Source organism: Bicyclus anynana, chromosome 20, assembly GCF_947172395.1.
Source record: "Bicyclus anynana chromosome 20, ilBicAnyn1.1, whole genome shotgun sequence".
NCBI classification, from domain to species: Eukaryota; Metazoa; Arthropoda; class Insecta; order Lepidoptera; family Nymphalidae; genus Bicyclus; species Bicyclus anynana.
In genome coordinates this window covers 8,745,283-8,773,279 of record NC_069102.1, presented here as the reverse complement: position 1 = coordinate 8,773,279, position 27,997 = coordinate 8,745,283, and the positions used below count along the sequence as shown (strand labels likewise).

Here is a 27,997-nt window from a genome sequence, read left to right as displayed (position 1 = left end):
AGTCAATTGTTGAAAATTGGTTTGCTTGTCTTGTGGTTTGTTATTATTAAATCCAATATTGAGTAATAACCAATTGAAAAATACTTCTTTACTATATGTAAAAACTATGTTAGTTCTCTTACGTTTATAAGAAAGATTAACTAACCCTTTTTGTAATTGTTAATTACATTGAGAGGGCCTTTATTTTTTATTAACCTTAAACAATACAATGCCGACCACTGTTGAAAGAAAGTTTTTGTAATGATGGATTCTCCCGAAGAGTCTAATTTGTCTCGAAATCACGGTAAACCACCGCCGACCCGTGATAGTGACTTACCTAAGAATTGTAAAGGTTCCTCGAAACAATCGGGGCAAGGTGATGGCGAGCAGAATGTGTTTACATCAATGTCACATGAATCGGATCCTCGTACGTGCCCAGTGAACGGCCCACGGCCTAGTACTTCTTATTCCGTGGCCATTAATGAATCGGCTCAACCAGCTAACCGACTCGCGGAAAACAATTCTAGACAGGAATGTAGTAATGTCCCACAGACGTCTAAGAGCGTGAACAAGTCTAGCGTTCATCCGTTCAATCTCGTTAGTGCGTCCAAATCTGATACAAACAGATGCGATAATGGTCTAAGCTCCGGTCAGGATAAACAGACATGTCAAAAGCACAAAGTATGTTTAGAATCTGTTGGTAATTCTTACAGTTTGAATACACCCTCAACTAGTGGGGCTTCAATGAGCAGAGTGTGTGACAATTTGCTAGACAACGCTTGTTTTAGGGAGAGTAGGAAAAGACCATCCAGTTTGAAGTTAAATAAACCTAATCTCGATGTAGATGACAGCTCCAGTGACACTGGAAATGACGATTACTCATTGGGCTCTGAAGACGGTTGTATTTACACCTACAGGGGCGGGGAACATTTGGCAGACTTGCCAAGTTCATTCTTCAGTTTGGATATGGGCTTACCTCTTGACAAGCATCTCCCGTTGCCTCCAAATTATCAAGTACCACAGGCGGCTGGGCAGAATGCTCGAGAACAAGGCTCGAGGGTTTCCAGTCCTGATATGGACTTCCTAGAAATGGACTTTGACCCTGGGCCATCTTGCGAAGTTGACACAGGAGATGAGTCGACTCCTGATGCTGATTTGGATATTGGGAACATACCAGAGGAGAACGAGCCAGTTATTCTTAGAGGAACATCTCCAGAATATTTACCAAGTGCTGTGCCTCAACCAACAGCTGTTGCATCAACTTCTAAAGTTGAGGAAAAGAGGAATGTAGAGCCACTTTCCAGTTATTGCAATGAGCCATCAACCAGCAGAGGTTCAGAGTCAGTTTTAGAGCCAGAGACTGCACAAGGCGTTCAGACATTTGGGCCATACATCACTCATGTGAATGTGAGAGGTGAAGAGTTATTAGTTCGGAGAACAATGTCCAATTGTCCAAGCAACAATATTGTCTCTGTGCATGCTTCTAGTGGAGATTTAGTATCACCAAGAGAAATATTGAACTGTAAGTATTTTCATCAAAATAGTTGAAAAATTGGATCCAGAAGTTCATAATTTGAATAAACTTTTAAGATAAATAACCTTTAAATAATAATCAATCAGGATTTCAAATCTCAAATTGATTAATTTGTTTTTAAAACTTTATCTTGTACTTAGCAACTGATGTGTAGTCTTTGTTTCTTTAATTACTTTAATTTTAATATAAACAGTCTAAAGTACACTTTACCAAAACCAAACATTTACATGCTTTACTTACATGGACAAAGATTTTTTTTTGGAAAATTATAAAGTTTTTACCTCAGGAAACAGTTACATCCATAATTGTTCCTGACATTGCAATCATTATTATCAAACCATATTTGGCTCACTTCTGAGCTTGAGTCTCCTCTCAGAATGAGAGGGGTTAGGCCAAAAGTCCACCACAAGGATTGGCAGACTTCAGACATGCAGAGAATTAAAAAAAAAATCTGGTATGCAGGTTTGCTCATTTTGTTTTTGCGACATGTGATATTTTATTTCTTAGAATACACACAACTGAAAAGTTGGAACTGCAGGCTACGGATTGGATTCGAGTCACACACACAATCAGAGGCAGAGGTCATCAACTGGGCTATCAAGGCCCAACATTGCTATACTTAAAAGGAAAACCATCATCTATACAAGAATGTAATTTCACATGCTGCTTGTGACAATGCTCATGTTCCTTTATCATCTACTATAGTCTTCAATTTTACTTAGGGTTCTGCTTTGACATTATTACCTTATTAACTTATTTATCTACCTTTTTAGATGATGAAGAACATTTAGAGCAGCCCTTTGCATACCAGATCAACCAAGGGGAGAGACCTGTGATGGACTCTGTAAACCTTTCGTCTGCTCTGTACCATGTTACAATGGCCAAGAAACTGATGGTGGAGAAAACTGCATCAGATATAGAGAGCCATGATGCAGCAATGGTAAGATATGTCCTTGAAATCTGTAAACTGATAAAGAATTGTCTATTAGACATACATGAAAATTTAATACTTGAGTTTTTGTCTAATGAATAAATTTTTGTATTTTATTTTTCATCATGAAACACTTATAAAACTTAACTTTTATAATTTTCAATTCTTAGGTAATGTCACTTGAGCTTACTTTCATGTATATTCATTTTCTTGGTTTTGATTTTGATTAGACAGGTTTTGATTAGAATTAGATCAGTGAGTGAACACTCCTCTCACTCTCATTCGCTGGAGAAAACTTCCAGGAACGAATTACTCTAAAGCGCTGGTAAAATCCCTGAACTCCGGGACACAGATCTGTGCAGACTCTGTCTAGAGGTAGAGGAAACACCTATGCAATTGTCCAGCTCTAATACATAAACGCTACCTCCACTTAGGGCATTTCACAGTAAACCAGGAGGAGGTAAAACACATCCCAGCCAAGAAACTGCTGCTGTACCTGGAGGCAACCAGTATTGGAGGGGAAATCTAGTCAGTGGTGATCACAATAGATTGATAACGGCCAATGTGATACAGGGACCTCGAGAAGATCTGCAGAGCTGCGACATCAAGAAGAAGAAGAACACTAGTATAATTTCATAATGTTATGATTTCCAGGCACAATCAGAGCAAGTTCAGGACACGTCGAGTGACAGTACTGTGACATGCGTGGCGCCGCCGCGCTGCATGGTCTGGTCGGAGCGCGAGGCGTGCGAGCGGCAAGTGACGCAGATCGGCACCTCGGCCTGCGGAGCCACGGCTGTCGTTAATACATTCGTAAGTATTTGTGTCGGACCGAAAGTTCGGTTTTGATTTCGGCCTAATTTCAAGTTTGCGGCAGTTTCGGTTTCGGCCAGAGCAGGCCGAAACTTTTGCCGAAACCGGAAGTTTTTCGATTTGATTGTCTTTGTTTAGACTGGAACTAAGACTGTAATAGTAATTTTATTAATAATTATTTTTATATAAGAGGTACCTACAAGAGATTCATGATTCTTCTAAGTACATAACAAAATACTTGGTATTTAACGTAACAGTAACAATTAGTGATTTGATTATTGATAACTGATAAATATTTTGCTATGAGAACTTCATTTGAAAAAACAATAAATATTAATTTTATATTATTATTTTTTTTTTTAAATTATGTTGATTAAATGATGAACCACATGAGTTTCGGTTTCGGTTTCGGTTTTGGCCAGAAAACCAGTTTTGGTTGGGCTCTCTAGTAAGTATGAAGTAATCTGGCCGGTTTCATCAAATTCTTCTGGAAGTTGAATTAGTAGTAAATGTCCTTTGGCCGATGTTGATGGCATGTTAAATAAAAACATTACTACATATTTTTAAACATAAATTATCTTTGTTAATTTAATCCCTATTTGCTTGTAGATAGCGTTGGGGGTACCTGTGGATATAGAAAGGATCAACACTGCAGTAGGAACACGACTGAGGGCAAACAATGCGCCTTTACCGAGGTACTTACTATTTTTATAATTGCACAATCAAATAAAGTGTAGATATTGAATGTCTTTACATTGAATAAAATTCATAAATACACAAAATTGTAAAGATTGTCATTTTTGTCAGAATCTGGAATAATAAATAGGTTACGTTTGTTGGTGCCCTTTCGCGGCAAAACCTAGACAATTCGCTTGGAAGGATGTCATTTTTTGACAGTCAAAATGTTTCTCTCAGTCACAGCACAGTAAAACCAACTGTGGTTTGTGTTGCACTATGGTTAGGCTTAATTGAAATGTGTTTTTGTAGAATAATAAATAAAATAAATAAATAAATAAACACGATGAACCCGGCGCCCGCACATGTAATCCACGGAATGCTAAGATATTCGTGTCTCTTGCACCGTTTCAATACTACTTCAGAATACGTTAGTCATAGGAACATGTAAATAACCTGTTACGGTTGTTGTTGTTGATGTTGTTTTTGATGTCGATGACTGTACATCGTATTGCAGGTACCTGTTGACGCGCGCGGTGGCGGGCTGCACGGCCGCGGACCTGGTGACGGGCATACAGCGCGCGTCGGACGGACTCGTCACCGCCAGGTTCTTCCCCACTCACCCGGAGAGAGCTGTCTCGCTGTCGCATTGGCTCGCTGATTGGATATCTCTCGGTGAGTGTACACACAGCTCATTTCTCACTTCTCTTCATTTAATTATTAATCTAGAATCCTTATTTATACATTGTATTATCATCTACATATATTTTTATGTGTGGTTTTTTTCTTGGTTCCTAGGTTGTATTACCCGGTGGGCAATACAATTGGTGGTATTATATTTACATGCCTTGAAAAGGACATTAAGCCCTGGCCCCGTCATTATTATCAACATCTGATAGTGGCTGTTAATGAATTTAAAATTATAAACCTGCTAACTCGCATTCGAGCAGTGTGGTGGGTAGCAGCTCCATATCCCACATCTTTTATAAAGAGGGCATTCAGGCCCTATAGTGAGTCGTCAAAATAGACTGATAATGATGAATTAAATAAACATTCTAGGTGCTGTGCCAATCCTAACACTGAACCTGCAAGTGGGTTGCGAAGGAGATATCCCAGACGCGTGGCATCACCAGATGGTGTTCGGCGTTTCGTCCCAGGGCGTGTATTTGACGAACCCGGTCGAGTGCGTCCAGGAGACTACGCTGTGGCCTCGTCTGACGTCACCGTCCGTCCTGCTTGTCCGGGAGAGGGACGTCCTGACAAGGTTCACTGACCTGACGCCCCTGATGTATGTGCCTGATGAACGGTTTCACACCTTCAATGTTCTCGGTAAGTTGGAGTATAAAAAGATAACAATAATTTGGCTGACTGTACTGTAAATTTTTGTAGTTTCGTTGTGTGACACGGTCGGTGTGTGTACTTGCTAAGGATATTAAATTTTTAGAGAATCAAATAAATGTTCGCCCGGTTAGGAAACTATTGTAGGAAATAGTAGTCTAAGGCGGATATGACGTCACTCGATCTCGTGTTGACTCGTGCCGACGCTAGCTGGCGCGACTTATTTCCGTAAAGAGTAGGGAGTTAGAAGGGGGTAGCAATCGGGCGGGAACGAGTGGCGGTGTAAGACGCTCGCCGTACGGTTTACCTCATTCTTGTCGTTCGATAATTCCACACCTTTTGTTGGATAATCCTTTATGGGTGATTTTGGGATAGGCGGGGAGAGTGAGTTGGAGTGGAAAACGGGAGTGTTTGTTAACTGTCAAGGACCCATTTGTCCTTAACCCTACATACAACGGTCACAGCCTGGGACAAGGTCATTCTCTTCCATTCTAGGGTTTGTTTTAGTTACAGTTTGAATTGTTAGTTAAGTTGTCCTGACAAATATTGTGAATCATATAACCTTTGTTGGACATTGGTTTTATTATTATTATATAGTAAATGCGTCCGAGTGCTAATTATATGGTGTATAGCATTGACCTCTTATAATAAAAGGATGCACAATTATGTAAAAGTTTTCACTTAAAAACTGGCCAATTTTGCTTTGACAGTTTTAGAATTATTGGTAAAGAAAATTCTACCTAAAAGTCCAATATTCAATACAATCCCAAATTCAGAGCAAATTCAACCTTATGGATTGAGTTTAAGGTTGAATTTGCAAATGCGACTACTGAATGGAGTGCCAAGAAGTTGTGTTTGGCATTCATTGAGTGGGGACGTTTTTTGGTCGCTGATTGTGCATTCACTTTTTAATAGGAGATCGATGGTGTATAGTGAATGTTATTTAAACCATCCGTCTCTTCCAGGTCAGATAGTAAACGTGATACGCGAGTTCCGCGCCGCCGGCTGGTCCGAGCATGGTACTCGGACGCGCCACATCCGCATCCCAGCGGCGTACCGCGCGGGCGTGACCGTCGCCGCGCTCACCGGCTCCGAGGCGCACCGGCGGCTGATGCACGCGCCGCAGCTGCCCGTGCTGGCGCCCGACACGGGGCCCGCTTGAGGCTCCCGCTAGTGCTACGGGTTTATATGGTGAGTTGTGTCTGTATAGCTGACGGATGCACATCCGCATGTACGACGTACCGCGCGGGCGTGACCGTCGCCGCGCTCACCGGCTCCGAGGCGCACCGGCGGCTGATGCACGCGCCGCAGCTGCCCGTGCTGGCGCCCGACACGGGGCCCGCTTGAGGCTCCCGCTAGTGCTACGGGTTTATATGGTGAGTTGTGTCTGTATAGCTGACGGATGCACATCCGCATGTACGACGTACCGCGCGGGCGTGACCGTCGCATAAAAAAAAATTAAATTCTTTAGCGCTTATACATTTCATGTATGGCAAAATATGTCTTATACTTATTGTGTGCTTAAAAAATATATTTTTTTTTGCATTTCTTCTTTTCAAAATTTACGTGCTTTTTGGAAAACAAATATCTTTAATGTCGATCGAAATTCCTTTCAAACTGTTTTAGACGGATTTTTTTTATTAACAGGTGAACCGCAAAGCGACAAGTGAGAAAAAGATGGAATAATCTTAAGGTTAGCATAATCTCTCACAGCCGGGCCATGACTCTGTCGATATCAGCGGCGGCTTAGTGCGGAGCGGAGACGAAATTATAAAGAGATTGTTAGTTGCTTAACCAGTCGCGGTAACAAGTATAATACAGTATCCAGAAAGAAAGGAAAGGAAAATGTAAAATATGTTAAATTCTAAAAAAAGGAAAATGTAATTGCATTGCATTTACATTTTAACACGGTGCCACGATACCAACATTCGCAGTTATGCCTTGGGCATATAAAAACTAAATACGGCACAACTTTTAAAACAGTAGGTCCTAACAGTAGGCTCGGCTCTCGGCAAATACTCACCAAATAAGAAATGCAATATAAGAGATAACTATCCCGGAAGTATTACCAGTATCCTTATATAGCAGTTTCATCGCTGGTGATTTTAGGACTGTTAAAAAATTTGCCTCATGTGAATTGCATTTTTTTTGCTGGTAAATGCCTTGAAATGATCTGGTTTATACATATTATTATGTATTGAAGTTAATACTAGTCGAATTCAAAATATCTAAATCGATTTTTTTATACAAATTTTTGTATACCTCGAATGAAAAATTTTTTATATGGCAATCCTATCATAGTTTATTTTGCTACAATCGTAGTACATTATCATCACACAGAGCATACTCACTGACAGACATAAATTTTCAATAATGCTTGTAAAAGCTTACTTGAAATAAAAAGATTTGATTTGATCGAGTTCCGCCATATTATGTTTTAAAGTTCAATTAAAATAAATCCTAGTTATAATAGAAAATACCGATTTTAATGAATTTAAAATTAAGTTTTGGTAAGTTGTTGTTACGCACACAGTGTTTCGCATCGCACTAACTTGATAGTCGTGGCCAGGCTGTCAATTTATTGGATACAATCCGTACGATTAAGGGTCACAGCATACATATCAACTCGGAAAGGGATCGGTATCCTATCAACTCGAGTCAGCCAGTAATCTTTGTACAAAACTCTTTACTGCAACACAGACTAATCTAAATCGTAATATATGTTAACTAAATAACAATACGTTACGATTTTGAATAACTCGCCGACACTTTATTTGTACACCACAATAAAAACACGAGAAATATAAACATGAAGAGATCAGCATACAAAAGGCGGCCTTATCGCTAAATAGCTATTTCTTCCAGACAACCTTTGGTTATACATCCTAATACACAAATACCTTACTTAATGAACAAAATACATAGCAATAAATAAACTAATCTATACTAACATTATATAGAGGCAAGATTTGATTGTTTGTGTAGTGCCCTGAAGCGCGGCGTCGCTTAGTCGTAGCCGAATCGACGGCGAGGCGATACAGCTACGATCAATTTCCCAGTTGATATGTGTGTTATTACCCTAATCCCGCATATAAAAGACCAGTAATTTAACTTAGTGTAAAACCACCGAATTTTCTTTGGATAAATAATGTTCTTTGGATAAATGTGAAATTAAATTTGTACAGAATTGTGTAAAAAAACTAATATGTACTATTAGGTAAGTAAAAAAATTACGTAGGCGGCTTTTACATTCAATGGGATACACGAAGGTATAGAAGTAGGTATTTATGTTATATAATAATTTATTGCTTGCATTGGATGTCGAATTATTCTATTAATAATTATTTATCTATGACTTAAAACTCGAAATAAGATCACAATTATTGATCCTACAAGTTGTTAGTAATCCATATCATATATATAGGTTAATTATTATTTATAATTTTTAATGGTCTTCAGGCCTAAGAAGCACCATGACATATATCTCGAAAACTAGCTCCAGAATCTAATATATCGCTCACTCGCTTTTGTTCTATCGCAGCGAAAGAGTAAGCTATATTTTTGGTTCACCGGATTGGTCGACATTTGTCTTCATCTTGTCTCGAGATATGTTATTGTGCCAATCTTACAGGTGTTGTGTAGTGTATATATGGATGTATAAAACGCAAATGGTAGATGCACCACCTAATTATTTAAAACTAATTTTAATAGTTTTCCGAAAATCTCTAGGGTGACCAAGTTATATGTTTTTTTCGGATTGTTCATAATTTTCTATCTTGAATCAGTTTTTTTAACGCTGTTGCTGTAAATATGATTTATGTAAAACATTACGGATTAAATTAACAATGCTATTTTTGTAAATAATGTTGTATTTGTTTTGTACAAGAAGCTTTGAATGCAATAATTATTTTTCTGTCATTAAGATGGCCAAATATAAAAAAATTGTCCTGTAAAAAAATGTATGGAGCCGAAGTGTACCATCATTTAAAAACCATTTGCGTTTTATCCATTAATTACGGGACACCCTGTATGTGCAAGACTTGACGTATTTATAAGTATGACATCTTGCACTTATTTATAAACACTAACACAGTTAATGTAAGTACGCGGCAATGTTAAAACTATTGTGTATTCTGTGGTTAAAATAATTTACATAATATAAGATCTGATCTGTATTCTACAAATGTATTTTTGTGTAGTACTTATCTACTGGAAAAAATATGAAATCTTTATAAATACCTACAACAGATTTGCGAAGCATCTAGGCTATTTTATAGGATATTTTATATAACAATAATAATCAACATAATGTATGTTAAAATTGCTTTTTTATTACATACCTAGTTATGTAAATAATGATAAATATTTTTGCAGGTGTAACAGGTCGATAAAATTTCTTTAAATCTATTGTGTTTAAAACTAATTGTCATATCATGTAATTGCTGTTTTTTGTGCAGACAAAAATTGTTATTAATAAGCAATTACTGAACTTTATTCTAGATTGGTCTATAGGTTACCAGACTATAGTTAAAAAAATCTCAAAGCTGTTTTATTATGGTTCGGCAAAATTATTGCGACTGTGGACAATTTAAATTTGGGCGTTGAACATTTTACAGCCACACACTTTTTTGGCCAAACCTTAAAGTAAAACTAAATAGGTCGCCATTTTGAAAGACTTAATAAAAGCGCGACATTTGCGACTCCCTCATCAAGCCAGATAACTTTTTGGCACTATATCTATCTATCTGTCTGTCTGTATGTATGTCTATCTGTCTATCTATTTAACTAATCTATGGTGCCGAATCGGTACCACCACGGAACGTACTATGACACTATAGCCCCACGGATAGCGAGGTCACAGTACGCGAAGCAAAGGGGCCCCGAAAGGGCTAGAAGAAATCACCGGGGGAGCAAGTTCCCCCGCGTCTAATACTCGGGCAAGGCTGGGGGAGCAAGTTCCCCCGCGTCTAATACTCGGGCAAGGCTGGGGAGCAAATTCCCCCGCGTCTAATACTCGGGCAAAGCTGGGGGAGCAAGTTCCCCGCGTCTAATACTCGGGCAAAGCTGGGGGAGCAAGTTCCCCGCGTCTAATACTCGGGCAAAGCTGGGGGAGCAAGTTCCCCGCCTCTAATACTCGGGCAAGGTAGTGGGAGCAAGTTCCCCGAGTCTAATACGCAAGGAGGCAAAGCCTCGAGGCACATTTTTGGGAGGAGATGACCACTGTTGCTGTAATGTATGGTTGTTGGTTATGATAGTCTTTATACTTGTAATTTTACTTTATATGAATGCGTATGTTTGCATGAACCAAGTAAAGATAAATATAGTCTGTGGTTTGAAGTTCAACGCCCAAAAATTAATGTAGTCTAAGTCTTGAGTGTACTATACAGGTCCTTCTATGACCTACGCTTTGTATTTGGCTAAATTTTATTAGCCACACCGAAAAAAAAAATTGTAAATATTTTTTTAAGGATATAGTTACGTACGTTAGTCAATTGGTGCTTACTAGTCAAAATTAAATTAGCACATTCTTCTGTATTATCGTTTTACCGCACGAAAATCACAAAAATAATTGAATTGGGTATTTGACAATTTCTTAGTATTGAAAGTTACTTGTACCTTTCCCAAGTTAGCCTAGTTCGGAATACTTTAGTATTTTCGTACTCGACTAAAATACTAAATTAGTCTGTGAGGCCTGTTAATGATAGTAGAAGTAACTTAATGAATTATTAAGTAACAGTGTATCTACGATTGTTACTTATTGATTTATTATTACTTTCGATACAGAGACGATATGTGTGCGACGCTGCCGTGAATCTCTCAAAAACGCCCCATACAAAATACAGCACAATTATGACGTCACAACTAATTAGATTTGTATGAGTGTTCAAACAAAATAACAAATGTATTTGTAGTGTTTAAACTTAAACTTCTTATAATGTAAAAAATCACATCGAATGTACCTTACCCGTGTAGTTTTAACTGCAAAGTTGAACTGTTCAGTTAAATAGTACGTGCAGTGTACGTCAGTTTTAACTATACCTACAGTTTTTTGTAATGAAAATTCTATTAGATAAAACTGTACAGCTATAACTGCACAATTAAAACTGAAAGTCTGTTAGGGGTTAGAAAATTAAAAATATATGACATTACAACCATAAAAAATGACTTCTAATTGTTTTAAATTATTAGAACCTTATTTATTTTACAAACATCATGGCAAAATTTGTTTGTTGTATACATGTATGTTTGTGTGATAATTACTTAGTTAAAATTGTTTTTGTTTCCAGATTAAAATTATAATATTAAAAAGTAGTCAAATACCCAATTCATTAAAATATCATCAATAATAATATATTAAATTGCTTTGTTATTTAGATGTTATGTACATTGTACAGCCAGCATGTTTTTTATTATTTAAGACGAAGAAAGAACAGATTATATTACCAATTTAACAACTGTAAGTTTAGCACCAGAGGACATCTGACAAGGCATCGCAAAAGTTGTTACTATCGAATACGGAACATTAATTAATATAGTATAAGTAGGTACCTATAGATATTCTATTTTCGGAAGACGGTGTTGCTGTGGCTGTAGTAAGGTATACAGACAGGCAAGTTTGTGTGTGACGGCTTATTGGTAAACGGGTTTCGATAACAAACGCCTCCCCTTGAATAACTAATCAACGTTTGCGGGGTGAGCTTGTTAACCGACTTCAAAAAAAGGAGGAGTTTAGGAGGAGAGAGATTTTATCAATTCGTCGGAATCTTTTTATTACTATAGGTGCATACACAGCCATACCGTCTCTTGAAAGTTGTATATCTATACTAACTATCATGGCTGTTGTTAAATTAAAGTCTAAGGCTCAGTCCAGAAAGGGCGAATTCGCCGCGATTCTCTCGTGCGTATTACGCGCGACCGTTGCGTCTACAAGGCGCGTACCAACGCGCGAGCATTTGGGGAGGAATTCAGTATAAAACATGGAGTTGAACTTGCACTCGCTCTAGAGTTCGCGCGTTAACTGGACGCAACAAGGCGTCCCTAGTATCTCTCGAGTCTGGCGTAGTGCACGCGATTTACGCGCGTATTTTGAATTCGCGCGATGCTTGTGGACGCGATGTATTGATGTCTAGTACTTCGACAACGCGCGTATGAATTGGCGCGATACGATTCGCGACGAATTCGCCCCTTCTGGACAAGGTCTAAGGCGCTATCTCCACGAGCGAGAGAATCACGACGAATCCGCGCTTCTAAGTTCTATCGTTGGGTAATCTCCACGAATTAACCGCTTCTCTGAGGTTAATGGTAGGTGTCCACATTTTATGATTTTACGGTAGATAAAATCTGTTTGATGCGATCCGTACGATGCGGATCAGTGGATGCCTGCCATAACAGACGGACAATAAAGTGATCCTATGAGGATTCTGTTTTTTCTCACTGATGAACCCTAATCGTTATGCCGTGGTGGATTTTTTTAATGTCAAAATATGTTTAATAAATGTACATTTTATTAGGAGAGCACTGTAGTCTGAATTGAGCTTTAGTTTTTAGATAATGGTGCTAAGTCGGTTGCCCACAAATCTCTAAACTAATTTGTCAAATGTAAAATTATATCTATCCTTTTCATAACGTTACCTGTGGAAAGAGATAGCATAAGTTTTAGTGCTGTCAATCAAGATGTTTTAAATAAATTAGCACTGCTAATTGACTTATGTCATACTCGGATATTATTATGTTGGTCATTGCTTTATTACTATTAGTAGTTATTATATTATAAAGGTTGTAAACATTTACTGTAATTTGACGTAATATTGACGAAACAATGTTATGTTATGTATAGCATTATATTTTTGGAATATACTATCATAGAATATTTGAGTGTTTTACTTTGTTACCTTTACCGCTCTATTGAAGATATCCGCATTTTGTACTAGCTGACGCCGCGCGGTTTCACCCGCGTAGTTCCCGTTCCCGTAGGAATACGGGGATAATATATAGTCTATAGCCTTCCTCGATAATTGGGCTATCTATCACTGAAAGAATTTTCCAAATCGGACCAGTAGTCCCTGAGATAAGCGCGTTCAATCAAACAAACAAGCTTTTCAGCTTTATAATAAGTTTTACTTTCCGTATTCATGACATCGCGAGTAAGGTCTTATGTGAGGTCAGGTCATTGACATTAAAAAGAATCAATTATAATTATACCTACCTACTTAATTTGTTATTAGATAACTTAATTAGTTATTAGACCTGAAGGCGTTGACCTTGATGTCAGATGAAGTCTTGAGGAATTCTAGATCTACATTTATAGAGCTGCAATCTTCTTTTTTATTAAGAGGTCAATTCCCGCAAATTGCAATTCCATAATTGCATTATATTCTCCAATTCTGGGAGCATAAATATATTAATCTTTATTTGTAAAGCTATGTGCCTGTCGAAAGTTTCTATTTTTATACCAACCTGCTTAGGAGTAGGTATGTTCAGATTACTGAATTCACTAAAAATTCTTAACTATAACTACCTATTAAGAGATTTTATTTTGTAAGATTCGATTTTTTAACCGACTTCAAAAAGGAGGAGGTTCTCAATTCGGTCGGTATTTTTTTTTTTTTTTTTTTTTTTTTTATGTATGTACACCGATTACTCAAAGACGCCTGGACCGATTTCAAAAATTCTTTTTTTGTTTGAAACGGTATAGTCCCCATTTGGTCCCATTGCCATCATGACAAGATCTGATGATGGAATCCTGGAGAAATTGAGGGGAACTTTCGAAAATTATATGGGTGTCTAGTGTGTTCGTAAACTTTTCCATTTAATACCTTTAAGAAATACAAAATTATGAAGGTTTAAAATCGATCTGATGATGGAGTCATAAAACAGACGAGGGAACTCCTCGGCGATTTACAGCAGTTACCTTGTGTTTGGGCTTGATTAATTTGTATTAATGAGAACTTTCCACATAGATAGGTTGTGACTGTCATTTAGGGGTTTGGTGATGAAGACCAAGGACAAATAAGGGAACTCCTTAACAGTTTACAGTAACTACCTTGTGTTTGGCCTTGATTAATTCGTATTGCTGAGAACTTTCTACCTAGATGAGTTGTGTCTGTTGTTAGGGGTCTGATGATGAAGACCAAGGTCAATGAAGGGAACCCCTTGACGGATTACGGTAGCTACCTTGTGCTTGGGCTTGATTAATTTGTATTGCTGAGAATTTTGTACCAAGATGGGTTGTGACTGTCATTAGGGGTCTGATGTATTCGTTTGGGATGAAATTTTACACTAAAAAATTGAAAAATAATAAAAATTTTAATAAAAAAAATACAACCGACTTCAAAACCTAAAAACGTACCCACTAAACTAAAAAGCGAAAAATAACATCATAATATGTTCTACCTGCTGATCAGTATGAAGTCGGTGCTTAGCCGGTGTTGTCTTAATTTAAGCCATTTCTGACAGGACCACATGAAACAACACTGTCTGCAAAATATAAATCTATAAGATATGCTTACATGGCTTGAATTAATACATCACCGGCTTAGCACCGCCTTCATACTGATCAGCAGGTAGAACATATTATGATGTTATTTTTCGCTTTTTAGTTTAGTGGGTACGTTTTTAGGTTTTGAAGTCGGTTGTATTTTTTTTATTAAAATTTTTATTATGTGTGTTACGCATTGACCAACGGGTGAAAATTACATTATCACCAAGTAACACGTACCTACATAATTTATATACCCGTATTATTCCCACAGGTTCTGCTAGTCTACTAAGCAAGTACCTACTAAGTAATATTCTAAAGAAGGAAGATTTGATTGAAGCCAATAGCGAGATTTGTTTGCATTGAATAGGTAAGCTCTCAAATTGCTGAACCGATTTGTGAAATTCTTTCACCATTAGAATCCGACATACCTAATCACTCATTAATATAGGCAACATTTTATTCCCGTATTCCCAAATGAACAGCCTTTAGTAAAAATGCAGTAAATATTTAAACGATTTATTTTTTTTAGATAATGTCCAATAAATTTAATTACCACTCCCGTTCACATATAAAAGAACAAAACTATTACGCCAAATACTTATTATTCTAAAGGCGTGTTCACACATCAACGTATATTTTTTTACCAAATCGTGATTTATACAACTTGATATTTTGACAGTCGTATCTGAATTTATGAGACTGTCGAGTCACTTGATGCTGTAGTAAATACACGTTTTTTTCAGAATCCGTTTTTCGTGTTCGGAAAATGAAATCGATATACATACATTAACTGACGCACAACAAACATCAACGGAACAAATTCCACGCATACGTAACGTATGCGGGCCCTTATTCCGATCGTAAGTTACGTACGCGCGGAATTAGTTCCGTACGGAAAAAAACGCAAGTATGCGTCAATGTATTTTATATTTTTATCATGCATTCGGATTTCCGAACACGGAAAATGAATGTATGGGGCCAGCTTTATTGTCATTGTCGACAAATAGTACAAGGTTAGGTAGGTATATCACGATTCAGTAAAAATGTGAACTTCTATTCGTTGTAATGAATATGATTAGTCCATGAAGGATGCATGACGTGTGAACAAGCTCTAACGGTAGTAAAATAAACAAATAACATAACAATAAGTAGGTATATTTAATTACATTACATTCATTGTTAATATAAATCCTTATGTACTAAAGAGCAGTAAAAGACCCAATTTACCATCTCAAACATTTGAAAGTAATTAATTTAACAGTGAAAACAATTTATCAAATAAATAAATAATGTTAATTTTTTAGACATTCGTTCTTACTGCCAAAACAGGTCGGTTAATTTATACAGGATGTGAATTTAACATGTCCCATAACTTTAGGGTTCTTTATCAAAAACTAAATCGAAATCGTACGAAACATCCTGTATAACACCAATATAGAAATTATTGCCAAAAAATATAATAATTATACATATGTACGTAGGTACTCTTACGAATATAAAATATACTTGTAAAACCCCGTATCCTACATATAGTATATAGTACATACATATAGTATAACCTACTTCTACCCGTGAACTTACTAGTTTTTACTAGTAAATTAAAATTTTCATTAGTAAAATAATACTAGGTTTTACTAGTAAATTCTCTTTTTCGAAAATGAGTGTGCCTCCGAGGTAAAGAAACCCAAGATTTAAAAATATTAATGTGTCAATATTTTAACATTTGTGCTATTTCTTGAATACTTACCTATCTCTTGCGAGATTAAGTAGGTATTCAAAAACATGACGTCCGCAATTTTTAGTTTGTCGTTAATTTATTAGAAAAATAAACACTACAGGTATTCAGTCTTTATATTTTTCTTGAAATTTAAAAATAAATTTAAATTCTGTTATTGTGTACAAAAAATAAATTACAAAATAAAACTGCAAAGTTTTTAATATATTTAATCGATTTGTTTACAACCCGCAGATGTCGCAGACCGTTGGTTCAAGCAAGTTCAAGCTCAGACTTCCATAATGTCAAGGCGTTTGCCTCGAAAGTTTCTAGAAAATGTCCATTGTTTTTGGCTAAAATATAGAATACTTTATGAATAAATGAATGCAGAAATATATTAGCTACATAATAAAGTAAGTAGGTTATATTTTTGTGTGCAAAAAACAAAACGCACATAAATATTACCTACTTACATAATACCTAATGGTAATATATTTTAATATTCATACTAGCTGACGTCGCGCGGTTTCACCCGCGTGGTTCCCGTTCCCGTAGGAATACAGGGATAATATATAGCCTATAGCCTTCCTCCATAAATGGGCTATCTAACACTGAAAGAATTTTTCAAATCGGACCAGTAGTTCCAGAGATTAGCGCGTTCAATCAAACAAACAAATAAACTCTTCAGCTTTATTATATTAGTATAGATTTTTAAGATATGTAATAGCCCAGTGGATATAACCACTGCCTCCGGTCCCGGAGGGTGTGGGTTCGAATCTGGTCCGGGACATGCACTTCCAACTTTGCAGTAGTGTGCATTTTATGAAATTAAATATCACGTGTCTGAAACGGTGAAGGAAAGCATCGTGAGGAAACCTGCATACCAGAGAATTTTTATTTCTAATTCTCTGCGTGTATGAAGTCTGCCAATCCGCATTAGGCCAGCGTGTTGGACTATGGCCTAACCCATTCTGAGAAGAGAGTCGAGCTCAGCAGTGAGTCGAATATGGGTTGATAGCGAACGTACTAATATATTTTTGTGTGTTTTAAAAACTCCAGGAAAACACTACATTATTTTAGTGTTAGAACTAACTTTAATTTTGTCGAATTCTTCCGTCGAAGTATGCTAACATCAAAGAGAAAGTTCATTTATAAAATATTGATGTTATAGGAACGCGTCCCTAATCTAAGTTGTAGAGTGACTCGTCAAGTTCATACTAAATGGCATACTTATAAATGATCGTGCTAAAGTCAAGTGAAAAGTTGTGTCGGCCAAAGACATGGATTTTATTTTTGTACATTCAGCAATTTTTGATACTATTATATTTTTCATATTTGGAATCTACGTGTATGCATTGTATTCTACCTATCAATACATATATAGGTACATATAAAATTGAAGTGTCCGTCTGTGATTTCAAGATAACTGTTTTCTCAAGTGTTTATGTTATTTACACGGTGGGTACTAATGTAATCAAGCTTTTTTAAAATTTTCGTCAGATTGTCCGGGCTAGTCGCTGGATCTGCTGAACCGATTTAAACGGGACTTTTACAGGTAAACAGAGAAGGTTATTGAGCATCATGCGTGCCTTATCCCGGAAAAATCCATGGTTCCCGCGAGATTTATGAAAAACTGAATTTGCGAACGATTTATGAAAAACGAAGATTTTTGATGTGTTTATCCAGAGTAACATCTATTTCCATTCCAAATTTCAGCCAAATCGCTTCAGTAGCCGCAGCACAATGGAGAAACAAACATACACACTTACACACAAAATTTTCGCCTATAAAATATTTGTGTGCCTACAAATGTATAAATATTGTATACCTACAAATGTATCCTAAAATTACAAGCTGCTTACGTTGAAAGTAAAATATGATAAAACCCAATCACGTAAATAGTTACATATCATTAAGTCGAACCTTAAACCGTAGATATTTTAAAGTTACCATATAATTAAACAAATCGCTTTAAATTCGCTTTGGCTATTTAAATATTAGGCGTTTCGGACATTGTACTATGACTTCAACCCTCACCATATTATAAGAAGCTACTACTTTAGATCATCGATTCCCAAAGTGGTCGAGGGCCTCAAGGGGTCTACGTTGAAGTGCCTTAAAAATAGGGGTTCACTATTCGTAAGCGGGGGTCCACGAAAATTTATCTGGTTTATGCAACCAAATGGGAAGTTTTTAAATAAAATTAATTATTGTAAATTGATTTCTTGTGCTGTGCGTAGATATAAATAAAAGTTGGGTGATATTACTTTTTGCCTGTACAATATTACTTTTGTCATTTAGGGTCATTGTGGCTACAGTGGGTCATGTGGGAACACTTGGTCGGCAATATATTGGTGAAAAAGAGACGGTCTATAGTTGCGTCTCTTTCACATTATATTCGCGCTCCAACATGACTCACGCCAAGCTTGCCAGTGGATCGCTAGGAAGCGTTTTATACGGTACAGAAATTAGTTTGTGTTTTGTGACTGCAAAAGTAAAAAAAATACGTAAGTTTTAATTTTTATTTCTTCCATAGTTATAAATGTTAGAAGTTAGTTAAAGTTTTTATGTTTTAAGTACTTATTAAGGTCTCATTTGATAGTAAATTGAGCTAGCTTTCTCAGTGAAGTATTCTGTTATTGCGTTGTTAAATTAAAATGGCGTGGGTGGTACACAGTGAGTCGTTTCCAAAGTGGGCACAGTGAGTCGACCCACTGTGGACCTATTGAAATAATCTATATTCTATACTAATATTTTAAAGTGGAAAGATTTGTATTTTCGTAGGTAACAAATAAACTCACAAACTACTAGACCGATTTGAAAAATTCTTTCAATAGAAAGCTACATTATCAGGGAGTAAAATAGGCTTTATATTATCACCTTTTTCCTATGGGAATTAGAACTGCGAGGTTCTTCTATTTCTATATAATATTGGGATCGATGGCTTAACGTGCTCTCCAGGGCAAAGGACGTAACACCATCAACTTAGCATCTACGTATTGTAATTTTATTTTACAGAATGCCAAAGAAACGCCTGTTATGTAGGAAAATAGGTAATCATACCGAAGAAGATATGTAAAAAGCTCTTCAAGATGTCAAATCAGGGAAAAAAATACTTGCTGTTGCTAGAGAACAGAAAATTCCATTTTCGACGTTACAACGTTATGCAGCCAAAGTTAAAGCATCACAAGTCCACAACCACAAGTCCTGAAAATGTGAGACTTGTACCAGAGTTAACAGAGTTTTCGCGGATAAGCAAGAACAAGCATTAAAGGAGTATTATCAAAATTGCGCTCTTATGTTCTCAAATTGATATCCGTTAGTTTGTTTGTTATAAAGGTTTTTATTTAATTTTATGTTTTGCTGATAATAATGTTATTACAAAGATCTCAATTGTGATTTATAGGTTAGGTAAAAAACGAAAGTGCTTTTAAATTGTTAAATGGCTAAAGTAAAAAGTCTCGAAGCTAAGAGTCATTTATTTTGTTTAAAATTTAGAATGTGGTTTTTATGTTGGTTATATTTGAATGAATGAATATTATAAGTACCTATATTTGTTTATAAAGAAGAAGAACTTCATTTACTTTGACATTTTACATATGAAGACTTTTGGTTGACTAGTTAAGAATACTACATTTAAAAAAATCTGTTTGACATAATATTAAAGGATTAATAATATGTTAAACAAAGTCTTAATACAGTTTTTATACATATATAAAAAATATTACCTTTTATTTTAAGTTAAACACCCAACTGACCCACTGTGACCTGAAAACTGACTCACTGTATACACTATAAAGGACACAGTGGATCAAAAGCCATTTTTGAAAAAAATATATATTTTTCAAAAACTATTAAGTATAATACATATATTTGTATACCGAAACGCAGCCAATTAGTCTATGTTTCTTCCACTAAAGTTTGACATCGACAGCTTTTATGGTTTTTGAGATATATGACTCGGAAAAAAGGGTGACCCACTGTTCCCACAATCACCCTACTCACAGCACAATCAATTAATTAATGAATTCTTACTTTTTTTTAAAAACTGTTATTTCGTGGTGGCTGTTGATTCAGCTGAAATGAAAATTTGCATAAGTGAATCTAATCACTTTTTTTGTTGAGTTATGTATAGAAAATTAGCAGGGGATCCACCGGAACCAGTTAAATTAGAAAGTGGTCTATGAGAAAAAAAAGTTTAGGAACCTCTGGTTTTGATCAAGGGCGGGATTCATAAATGATTCTTAAATAATAATGAATATAGGGACTTGTATTGTGGTAAGGAATCTGGTAATCGACATAGATTGGGTTTACTTTATATTTTAGAAAAAAAAAATATAGGTTTCCTTTCATTAAAAGGCTAATAAGTAGTAATATTCACGTGTGTCGAGCAATTTTGTTGCAGGGTTTTTCCTATAGTTCAAGGTGCTATCTTAACTCTATTAGTATCAATGATCGTTGCCAGTCTCGAGGCTTTATTATTTATTTGTTTAATAATGTAGCACTTAAGTGCGAAGTACGAACTCGTCTTAAGTAAAGTAAGATGCGCTTTGAATCAAACGTACCAGAATTGATAGATTCTCGAACATTTCAGACTCTGATCTAAGACAATTTCCGCTGCTAGGATTCGATATTATTATTTACTAGCAGCTGCCTGCGACTTCGACCGCGTGAAAATCGATGTACACTTTACTATCTATTCGCATGTTTTGTATATAATAAATAGTCCACTAATTATTTTACAAAAATAGAACTCCAAACATGAACGGCCGGAGGCCGCGCGTTTTTTGTGCTTGGATAAAATGCCGGTGCGCGGCCGGAAGTTGCGCGTTTAGAATGCCCAGCCGAAGCCATGGTTTGAGGCCCTATCACAAAGCCCTGGCCGTAGGCCGGTGTACAACAAAGTGCGCGTTTTATGTGCTTGTATTATTTATACATGGTATGGTTTTAGAGCAACTGAAAGGTCGACAAAAATTAAAAAAAAAAATAACATACATTGGAATTATATTCTAGTTATATAATGTGCTAGAATGTTGACCCCGGATTACCCACCCATGATGACCGAATACCAAGCGGGTTGCAAGTATAGACGTGTGATACTGGCGGCTCATGTTGTTTGGAAGTCCCTAATAGAGGCCGTTGTTCAGCAATGGATGTCCATTGCATGACATGATATGCAATTTTATTTTTTAACTGGATGTACTTATATTTTTTATGTATTTTATGGAGACAAACTAATTATTATTAATGTGTCGTTAATATAATATATCTGTACTTATATGTAAAAATGTAAACAGGTAAGGAGATAATAATACACTTTTGTAATATACATGTGTATAGTTCTTCCTTTGAAAAAATTCCTTTATCTTTCCTTTTCAGAAATTCAAGTAATTAAATCAGCTTCGTCTGTATGCCTAACATGCGACCAAACATGAAGAGTAATAGACAAAATGTTAACCAATAGCAAAGCGCAACCGAAAATATAGCTATCTTATTTGTTAGGTTAAGGTGAAAGAGATGTGACTGGGACTACTTCGCCACTATTGGTTGACATTTTGTCCAGTTCTCTTATGTTAGATTCGATTAGATAAGTACGAGTAGGTATATCATCGTATATTGTTATAGGTACGAGTATATAATCGTAGCATCGTATATTGTTGGTCGCATACAGAAGATGTTCGACTAGAGAATATTGACTTTGCCATTGAATAATGTAAACTTATTTTAAAGATATTTCGCTGTCCAAGTAAAACTTATCAATATTATGTCTAACAGCCAGTTTCTTCATGTAAAGCTAAAGTAACATTTTTTTTTCCCTGTCTGAGTAGGTGCCGATAGCTCCCTGCGGAACCACTACGGCGTCACCGGGGGTGCTAAAGTAACAGTAAAAGTAGTAAGTAGTAAAGAAGACTTTATTTTTCAGTGAATAAGACCGTCACTTGATTTATGACATTACTTTCTGTTACTTGCGATGAAGAAACATAAATCAATTGAACAAACTTATAAATAAAAAATGAAATATTGATGTTTGTTGGATTACGATAAAATAATCATTTATAGCATCTTTCCATGCATTGCATTACGTGATCGTCCTTGTTACAATAGCAAGAAGAAACGACAATAAAGCCTACCCGGCTTTACGTACTGCACAATTTAATCGTCATACACACAGAATCTGCATTCTAATGGAGTTTTCTCCCTACGAAACACGAGACGGTTATTAGAGTCACCACGATATGTGGCGAAATATTCGCCTATAGTTTTACTAAGTCTAAGTAAGGTCGTTTTACGCCAGTTTTGGGCTACAAGCTCCGCTACGTCTCCGCGAATATTGTCGCAAAAATTATTGCTGTGTGTGGAGAGTGCTTTATGACATTGGATAAGCCACGTTGCTGTGGCACTTTTTCAACGTGACTGACAACGTAGTACTTAGGGCTCCCGCACACGGGTTACCGGCCACAACCACAAAACGCCGCTACCGGTATATATCCTGTAGTCTTCATACATTTTATATGGACTCGCCGCACACGGTTGACGCCGGTGGCCGCCACACGCTACAGTCACTGCTCGCTTTTTGTGGCCCGCACCGGCCACTAAACGCTGCCACACGCCACTCGCGCCATTATGATACTGCATATATGGGTTAATACGTTCGCTGCGGCACTGATTTTTCTGTATTTTCCTCTGTTGTGTTACGAGGTTTTTTGACCTCATACTAAAACTTTATGTGGTACGGTTCGTACCGTACCACATAAAGTTCCATCGAACGTGTTAAAAAAGTAGCAGCCACCGACCACAAGTGGCTGTTACGCGATTCAGCTACTTTTGCAGCCCCTTCATGCTTCTTATAGCGGCGTTTGTGGCTGTCGCGTGTGGCCCGTGTGCGGCAACACTTACTGTGTACTCTATACCATAGTTTCCCAACCTTTGGTCCGCGGACCCCTGGGGGTCTGCGAGTATGTGTATGGGGGTCCGCGGTGTCATCTCTGGATCATACATAAATGCTAATATCCCGTAAACGCTACGCTTACTTAAAGCGAGCAGATTTTTTTCTTTTCTGATGAGAGCACAGATATTAGAAATGATGCAAACTTGCTTGCATATGTTTTTTTATTTTGTTTACCTCTGCCTTCGCACACTACATGTGAAGTAATATTTGAAGTACTAAACAACTCTATTCCACTCATGAAATTACTTGTGACTAGTTTGTGTTGCTCGGGCTATGACCGGGACACTGTTTATTTTATTAAGGGGGTACATGAAAACTGTGCTTGATTTCCTAGGGGTCCGTGGCTGAAAAAGGTTGGGAAACGCTGCTATATACGATAAAATAAACGAATAAATTAAACATTATTTAATAATATAACATAGCTATATTACATTCAGACTGTACTTTGAACGTATTATATAATAATAATCTAATTCTTTCTTTCGTAAATCATATCGAGAAGTTTGAGGAACAAATCCGGTGGCATACACGCTATTTCAGCGAGATTTCTCACACTGTGAACAACTGAATCGTACCGCGCCCTCTCCTCGGCTTGGTAAATCGCGGGTAGTTCTAAATCGTTGTACAATTGCTTGATTCGTTCTATATGCGCTGGTTCGGAGCTTCCGTAGCACGCGACGAACACTTTCCGTTGATTCGGCGAACACCGTTGCAATGCTTGAACGGCTAGCCAAGAACATTTACCTTCTTGGATGTCGGTGCCGATTTTGCCCGTCACCTTTTCCACGCCGAAGCAATCGATGAAGTCATCCTGCAAAATGGTAGACGCTTAGGACTATGTTTTACTACTAGTATATTGCAATCAGGCTTGATAATAAGCGGAGATGTAGGCCATTAGATGTATATATATATATTTTATTCTCTGCAAGTTAGCTCTTGACCACAAATCGCTTGGCGGGTACGTCTTTGTCGGCAGGGTGGTGGCCTCCCATCAGCCAAATATGCACCGAAATGTCCAATTTGCGTGATACGCGTCGTTAAAATCGTCGTTAAATAAAAAAAAAAATATTTGCGATACGCAAGATATTTGAGGTTCTGCACTGAATCCTAACTGGTTGGTAATATAAGATTAGATTAAGTTACCCCTTATGCCACGAGTGTATATACTTAGGTGTAGACTTCAAATTCTAGTGAAATTCCGTCAAAATAGGACGGATAGCAATTTATTCTAACGAAACTAAACCGGAGCAGAAATACTCTGAAACCGAATTATTATCCGAAATAAAAAAATAATTACTATAGCGCGGAGCAAGTAGCTTCTGACCCCATGCCTCGCCGAGCATGTTTTTTGCCTTAGCCCTTGACTACAATCTCACCTGATGGTAAGTGATGATGTAATCTATGATGGAAGCGGGCTAACTTGTTAGGAGGAGGATGAAAATCCACACTCCTTTCGGTTTCTACACGACATCGTACCGGAACGCTAAATCACTTGGCGGTACGTCTTTGTTGGTAGGGTGGTAACTAGCCACGGCCGAAGCCTTCCACCAGCTAGACCTGGACCAATTAAGAAAACCTCAAACGGCCCAGCCGGGGATCGAACCCAGGACCTCCGTCATTAAATCCACCGCGCATACCACTGCGCCACGGACGCCGTCAAAAACCTCTTCGGTTATATTGTTTACCATCTGAACTATGAAAGTGTGCAATGTTTTCTACGTCTTCGCTGGTTAATCTCAAGGTAAGATTGGTCGTCGTGGCCAAAATTTGGTCAAGCTGGTATTAATATTAGACGTACCCACATATAAGTAAGACTTGCCCATTGGCTCGTGTAACATTTTACATAATTAAAAGGCTTTTGATCGAAAATCGGTGAAAAACAATACATTGCCTCGTGGGTTGAATCATACAATCTTCAAAACCAATCCTGCAGGTCCTTGTAGACGAAATTGACGAAGACGCGGGTAGGTATTAGCTAATAGCTAGTGAAAAATAAAGTGGTAGATAGAAAGAAAACCCAACTACTGAACCGATTTTTGTGAAAATTCCCATGGGACCATCTGGAAAAACGACATCGAATTCCATGGAGACCTTTTGAACAAAAACAAAATTTTGCCAAAGAAGCGTCTTCGAGAATGTAGGTACCTAATCCAAGAATATACAAAAAAAAAAATAAACAACAAAAAAATATTTCGATGAATTAGGAACATCTTAATTTTTGAATTCCTTTAAAAAGCCATAATTCGATATGTCAACAATAGTTAGTATGTAAAATGTGTTTATAAATAGCATAGTCGCTTAGCAAGGCTATAATATTACATCATGTTATGTAAGTAATAATCAAAACACGACATGCTAATTATATGCTCTTGTGAAATTATTCTAATTTGAAGATTAAAAATAAAGGTCAAATTAAGAGGAAAATTTCACCTCTGAAGATTCGAGACTCGACTTTATGATTTAAGCAGTGGCGTAACTAGGCATGGGTGAAGCTCACGGCCTTTCTCTTGAAAAGAAGCCTTGGTGCAATATGTATCTATACTAATATTATAAAGAGGATTTTTTTTTTTTATGTTTGTTTGTTTGTAATGAATAGGCTCAAAAACTACTGGACCGATTTAAAAAATTCTTTCACCATTCGAAAGCTACATTATCCACAAGTAACATAGGCTACATTTTATTTTGAAAAAAAATAGGGTTCCGTAAGATATTTGGGTTTTTCGGACACAAGGTGTATAAAAACAACCAGAAAAGTAGGGTAGGCGTAGGTAGGAGTGGGGAAGGGGTAGGGGTAGGCTATGGGTAGGCTAGGGGTAGGGTAGGGGTAGGGTAGAGGGAGGGTAGGGCTAGGATAGGGGTACTTGAAAGTTTACATCGAGTTTCACGCGGACGAAGTCGCGGGCGTCGGCTAGTCTACTATAATTTTATAATTATGATAATACTATGGTTATGGAAAAGCGGGGCCTTCAGATGCAGGTCTAGTACTTAATATAAGGTCCCAGCCCAGTTAAATTAAATTTGGTAAAGCAAAAAAAAACATAGATAATTAATTAAAGTCTGCTACTACGTACAAAACGTTAAAGGGGTCGATTTTTTGGGTCTCACTTATGTGATCTCATCCACGTCTAGATTAATCTACAATGGTATTTTCAAACCATTTTTTGACGGCCTCCGTAGCGCAGTGGTATGCGCGGTGGATTTACAAGACGGAGGTCCTGGGTTCGATCCCCGGCTGGGCCGATTGAGGTTTTCTTAATTGGTCCAGGTCTGGTGGGAGGCTTCGGCCGTGGCTAGTTACCACCCTACCGGCAAAGACGTACCGCCAAGCGATTTAGCGTTCCCGTACGATATTGTGTAGAAACTGAAAGGGGTGTGGATTTTCATCATCTTCCTAACAAGTTAGCCCGCTTCCAGCTTAGATTGCATCAACACTTACCATCAGGTAAGATTGTAGTCAAGTCAACTAAAAAAATATATACAAAATTTCATCGAAATTGTTCGAGCCGTCTAAGGTTTATATCACAAACACGCAATTGGCATATACCTGTATATAAAAACGATGACGAAGAATTCATAAATAAGAGGAATATGAAAATTAACATCATTAACTTTAATAAACGTTAATACTCGTAATTGATAAATGTATTGACGATCCAAATTAAAATTTGACTTTGACGAAGGTTTGCTAGTTGTGTAAAAAATAAATAGCAAAAATCCTAAACTTCAGTTGTTTTTAAACTGTGACATTTATAGCTTGGCAAATTCGTTCGTAGCACTCCTGATGGTTTGCGCGGGCCGGGAGGTGGGTATTGATGCCCGGCGCGCATGACTTCATACCCGCGCAGTCCTTTCCCTCCGTCATGAACGAACTTGCTAAGCTTTATGAGGGGTTATAAGAGGTCAATCGTTTTACGTTAAATCTTACCTGCATTTGGTATAAATGTCCAATCTGCAAGCAGATCTCTTCCGCCCTCTTATGCGTTTCTTGGTCGGCGTTATTGGCGAGCAACAGTCCGAGACACACGGGCAGTTTGTACGAGTAGTACGCAGTCTTGTACTTCACTATAGAGCTGTATCTCTCTATGGTGAATAGACTATAGTCGTTTTTGTTGCGATGCGCCATCGTATAGTCGAGGTGTTGTCCCACCGATGTATATAGAATGGCCTACAACAATTAATACTTTGTCTTTTATTTAAAAAAAAACATGATTTAGTAGCGGACGATCGCGACCAGCTGGCCTATTTCCTATTATGGTTTTTATTATCAACCTGTAAAAATTAAAAACAAATCAATTGACAAAATGTCATCCACATACTATGATACAAATTACAAATGTCATCCGGTACTTACGGTGTATATCTCAGAGTTATAATCACAGAACAGACAACGCTAAAAGCTAACGCTTTTAGCAATAGAAGTAGCAAGGGGGCGTGGCCCGCGTACACCCGGGTGTGCGGAACATCGCAAGCGTGCCCGCGCATGTACTAGCAGTCTAGTTTTGTTCTGTGACAAAAGGAATAAATAATATTCTACTCTAAAGTAAAGGTGACATATTTCATTTTTCACTAAATATTAAACAGCC

The 27,997-nt window shown here is 37.2% G+C and overlaps 2 protein-coding genes across 2 annotated transcripts in view; one reads left to right on the top strand and one right to left on the bottom strand.

The window, feature by feature from the left end:
• The first annotated feature begins 1 nt into the window (after position 1).
• Positions 2 to 13,140, top strand: LOC112057963 (uncharacterized). The gene is made up of 8 exons (XM_052887813.1): positions 2 to 1,501; positions 2,287 to 2,453; positions 3,099 to 3,257; positions 3,867 to 3,952; positions 4,450 to 4,607; positions 4,992 to 5,261; positions 6,236 to 6,646; positions 6,918 to 13,140. The coding sequence occupies exons 1-7, from the start codon at positions 241 to 243 to the stop codon at positions 6,430 to 6,432; spliced, it is 2,298 nt and encodes a 765-aa protein (XP_052743773.1). The 5' UTR covers positions 2 to 240; the 3' UTR covers positions 6,433 to 6,646; positions 6,918 to 13,140.
• A 2,113-nt stretch (positions 13,141 to 15,253) lies between these two features.
• LOC112051030 (uncharacterized) overlaps positions 15,254 to 27,997 on the bottom strand; it is a 31,534-nt gene continuing 18,790 nt past the window's right edge. Inside the window, exons 10-11 of the mRNA XM_024089491.2 lie at positions 27,340 to 27,579; positions 15,254 to 24,225 (exon numbers count right to left, since the gene is read on the bottom strand). Of these exons, the coding sequence (XP_023945259.2) occupies positions 23,884 to 24,225; positions 27,340 to 27,579 (582 nt within the window). The 3' untranslated portion in view covers positions 15,254 to 23,883. The remainder of the gene's footprint in view (positions 24,226 to 27,339; positions 27,580 to 27,997) is intronic.

What these genes read in the sequence shown, in the direction of transcription:
- LOC112057963 (XM_052887813.1), top strand. Translation starts at nt 241, where the DNA reads ATGATGGATTCTCCCGAAGAGTCTAATTTGTCTCGAAATCACGGTAAA. An exon ending in ACCAAGAGAAATATTGAACT is followed by an intron (nt 1,502 to 2,286) that starts GTAAGTATTTTC and finishes CTACCTTTTTAG; the next exon opens with ATGATGAAGAACATTTAGAG. An exon ending in CGCTGATTGGATATCTCTCG is followed by an intron (nt 4,608 to 4,991) that starts GTGAGTGTACAC and finishes TAAACATTCTAG; the next exon opens with GTGCTGTGCCAATCCTAACA.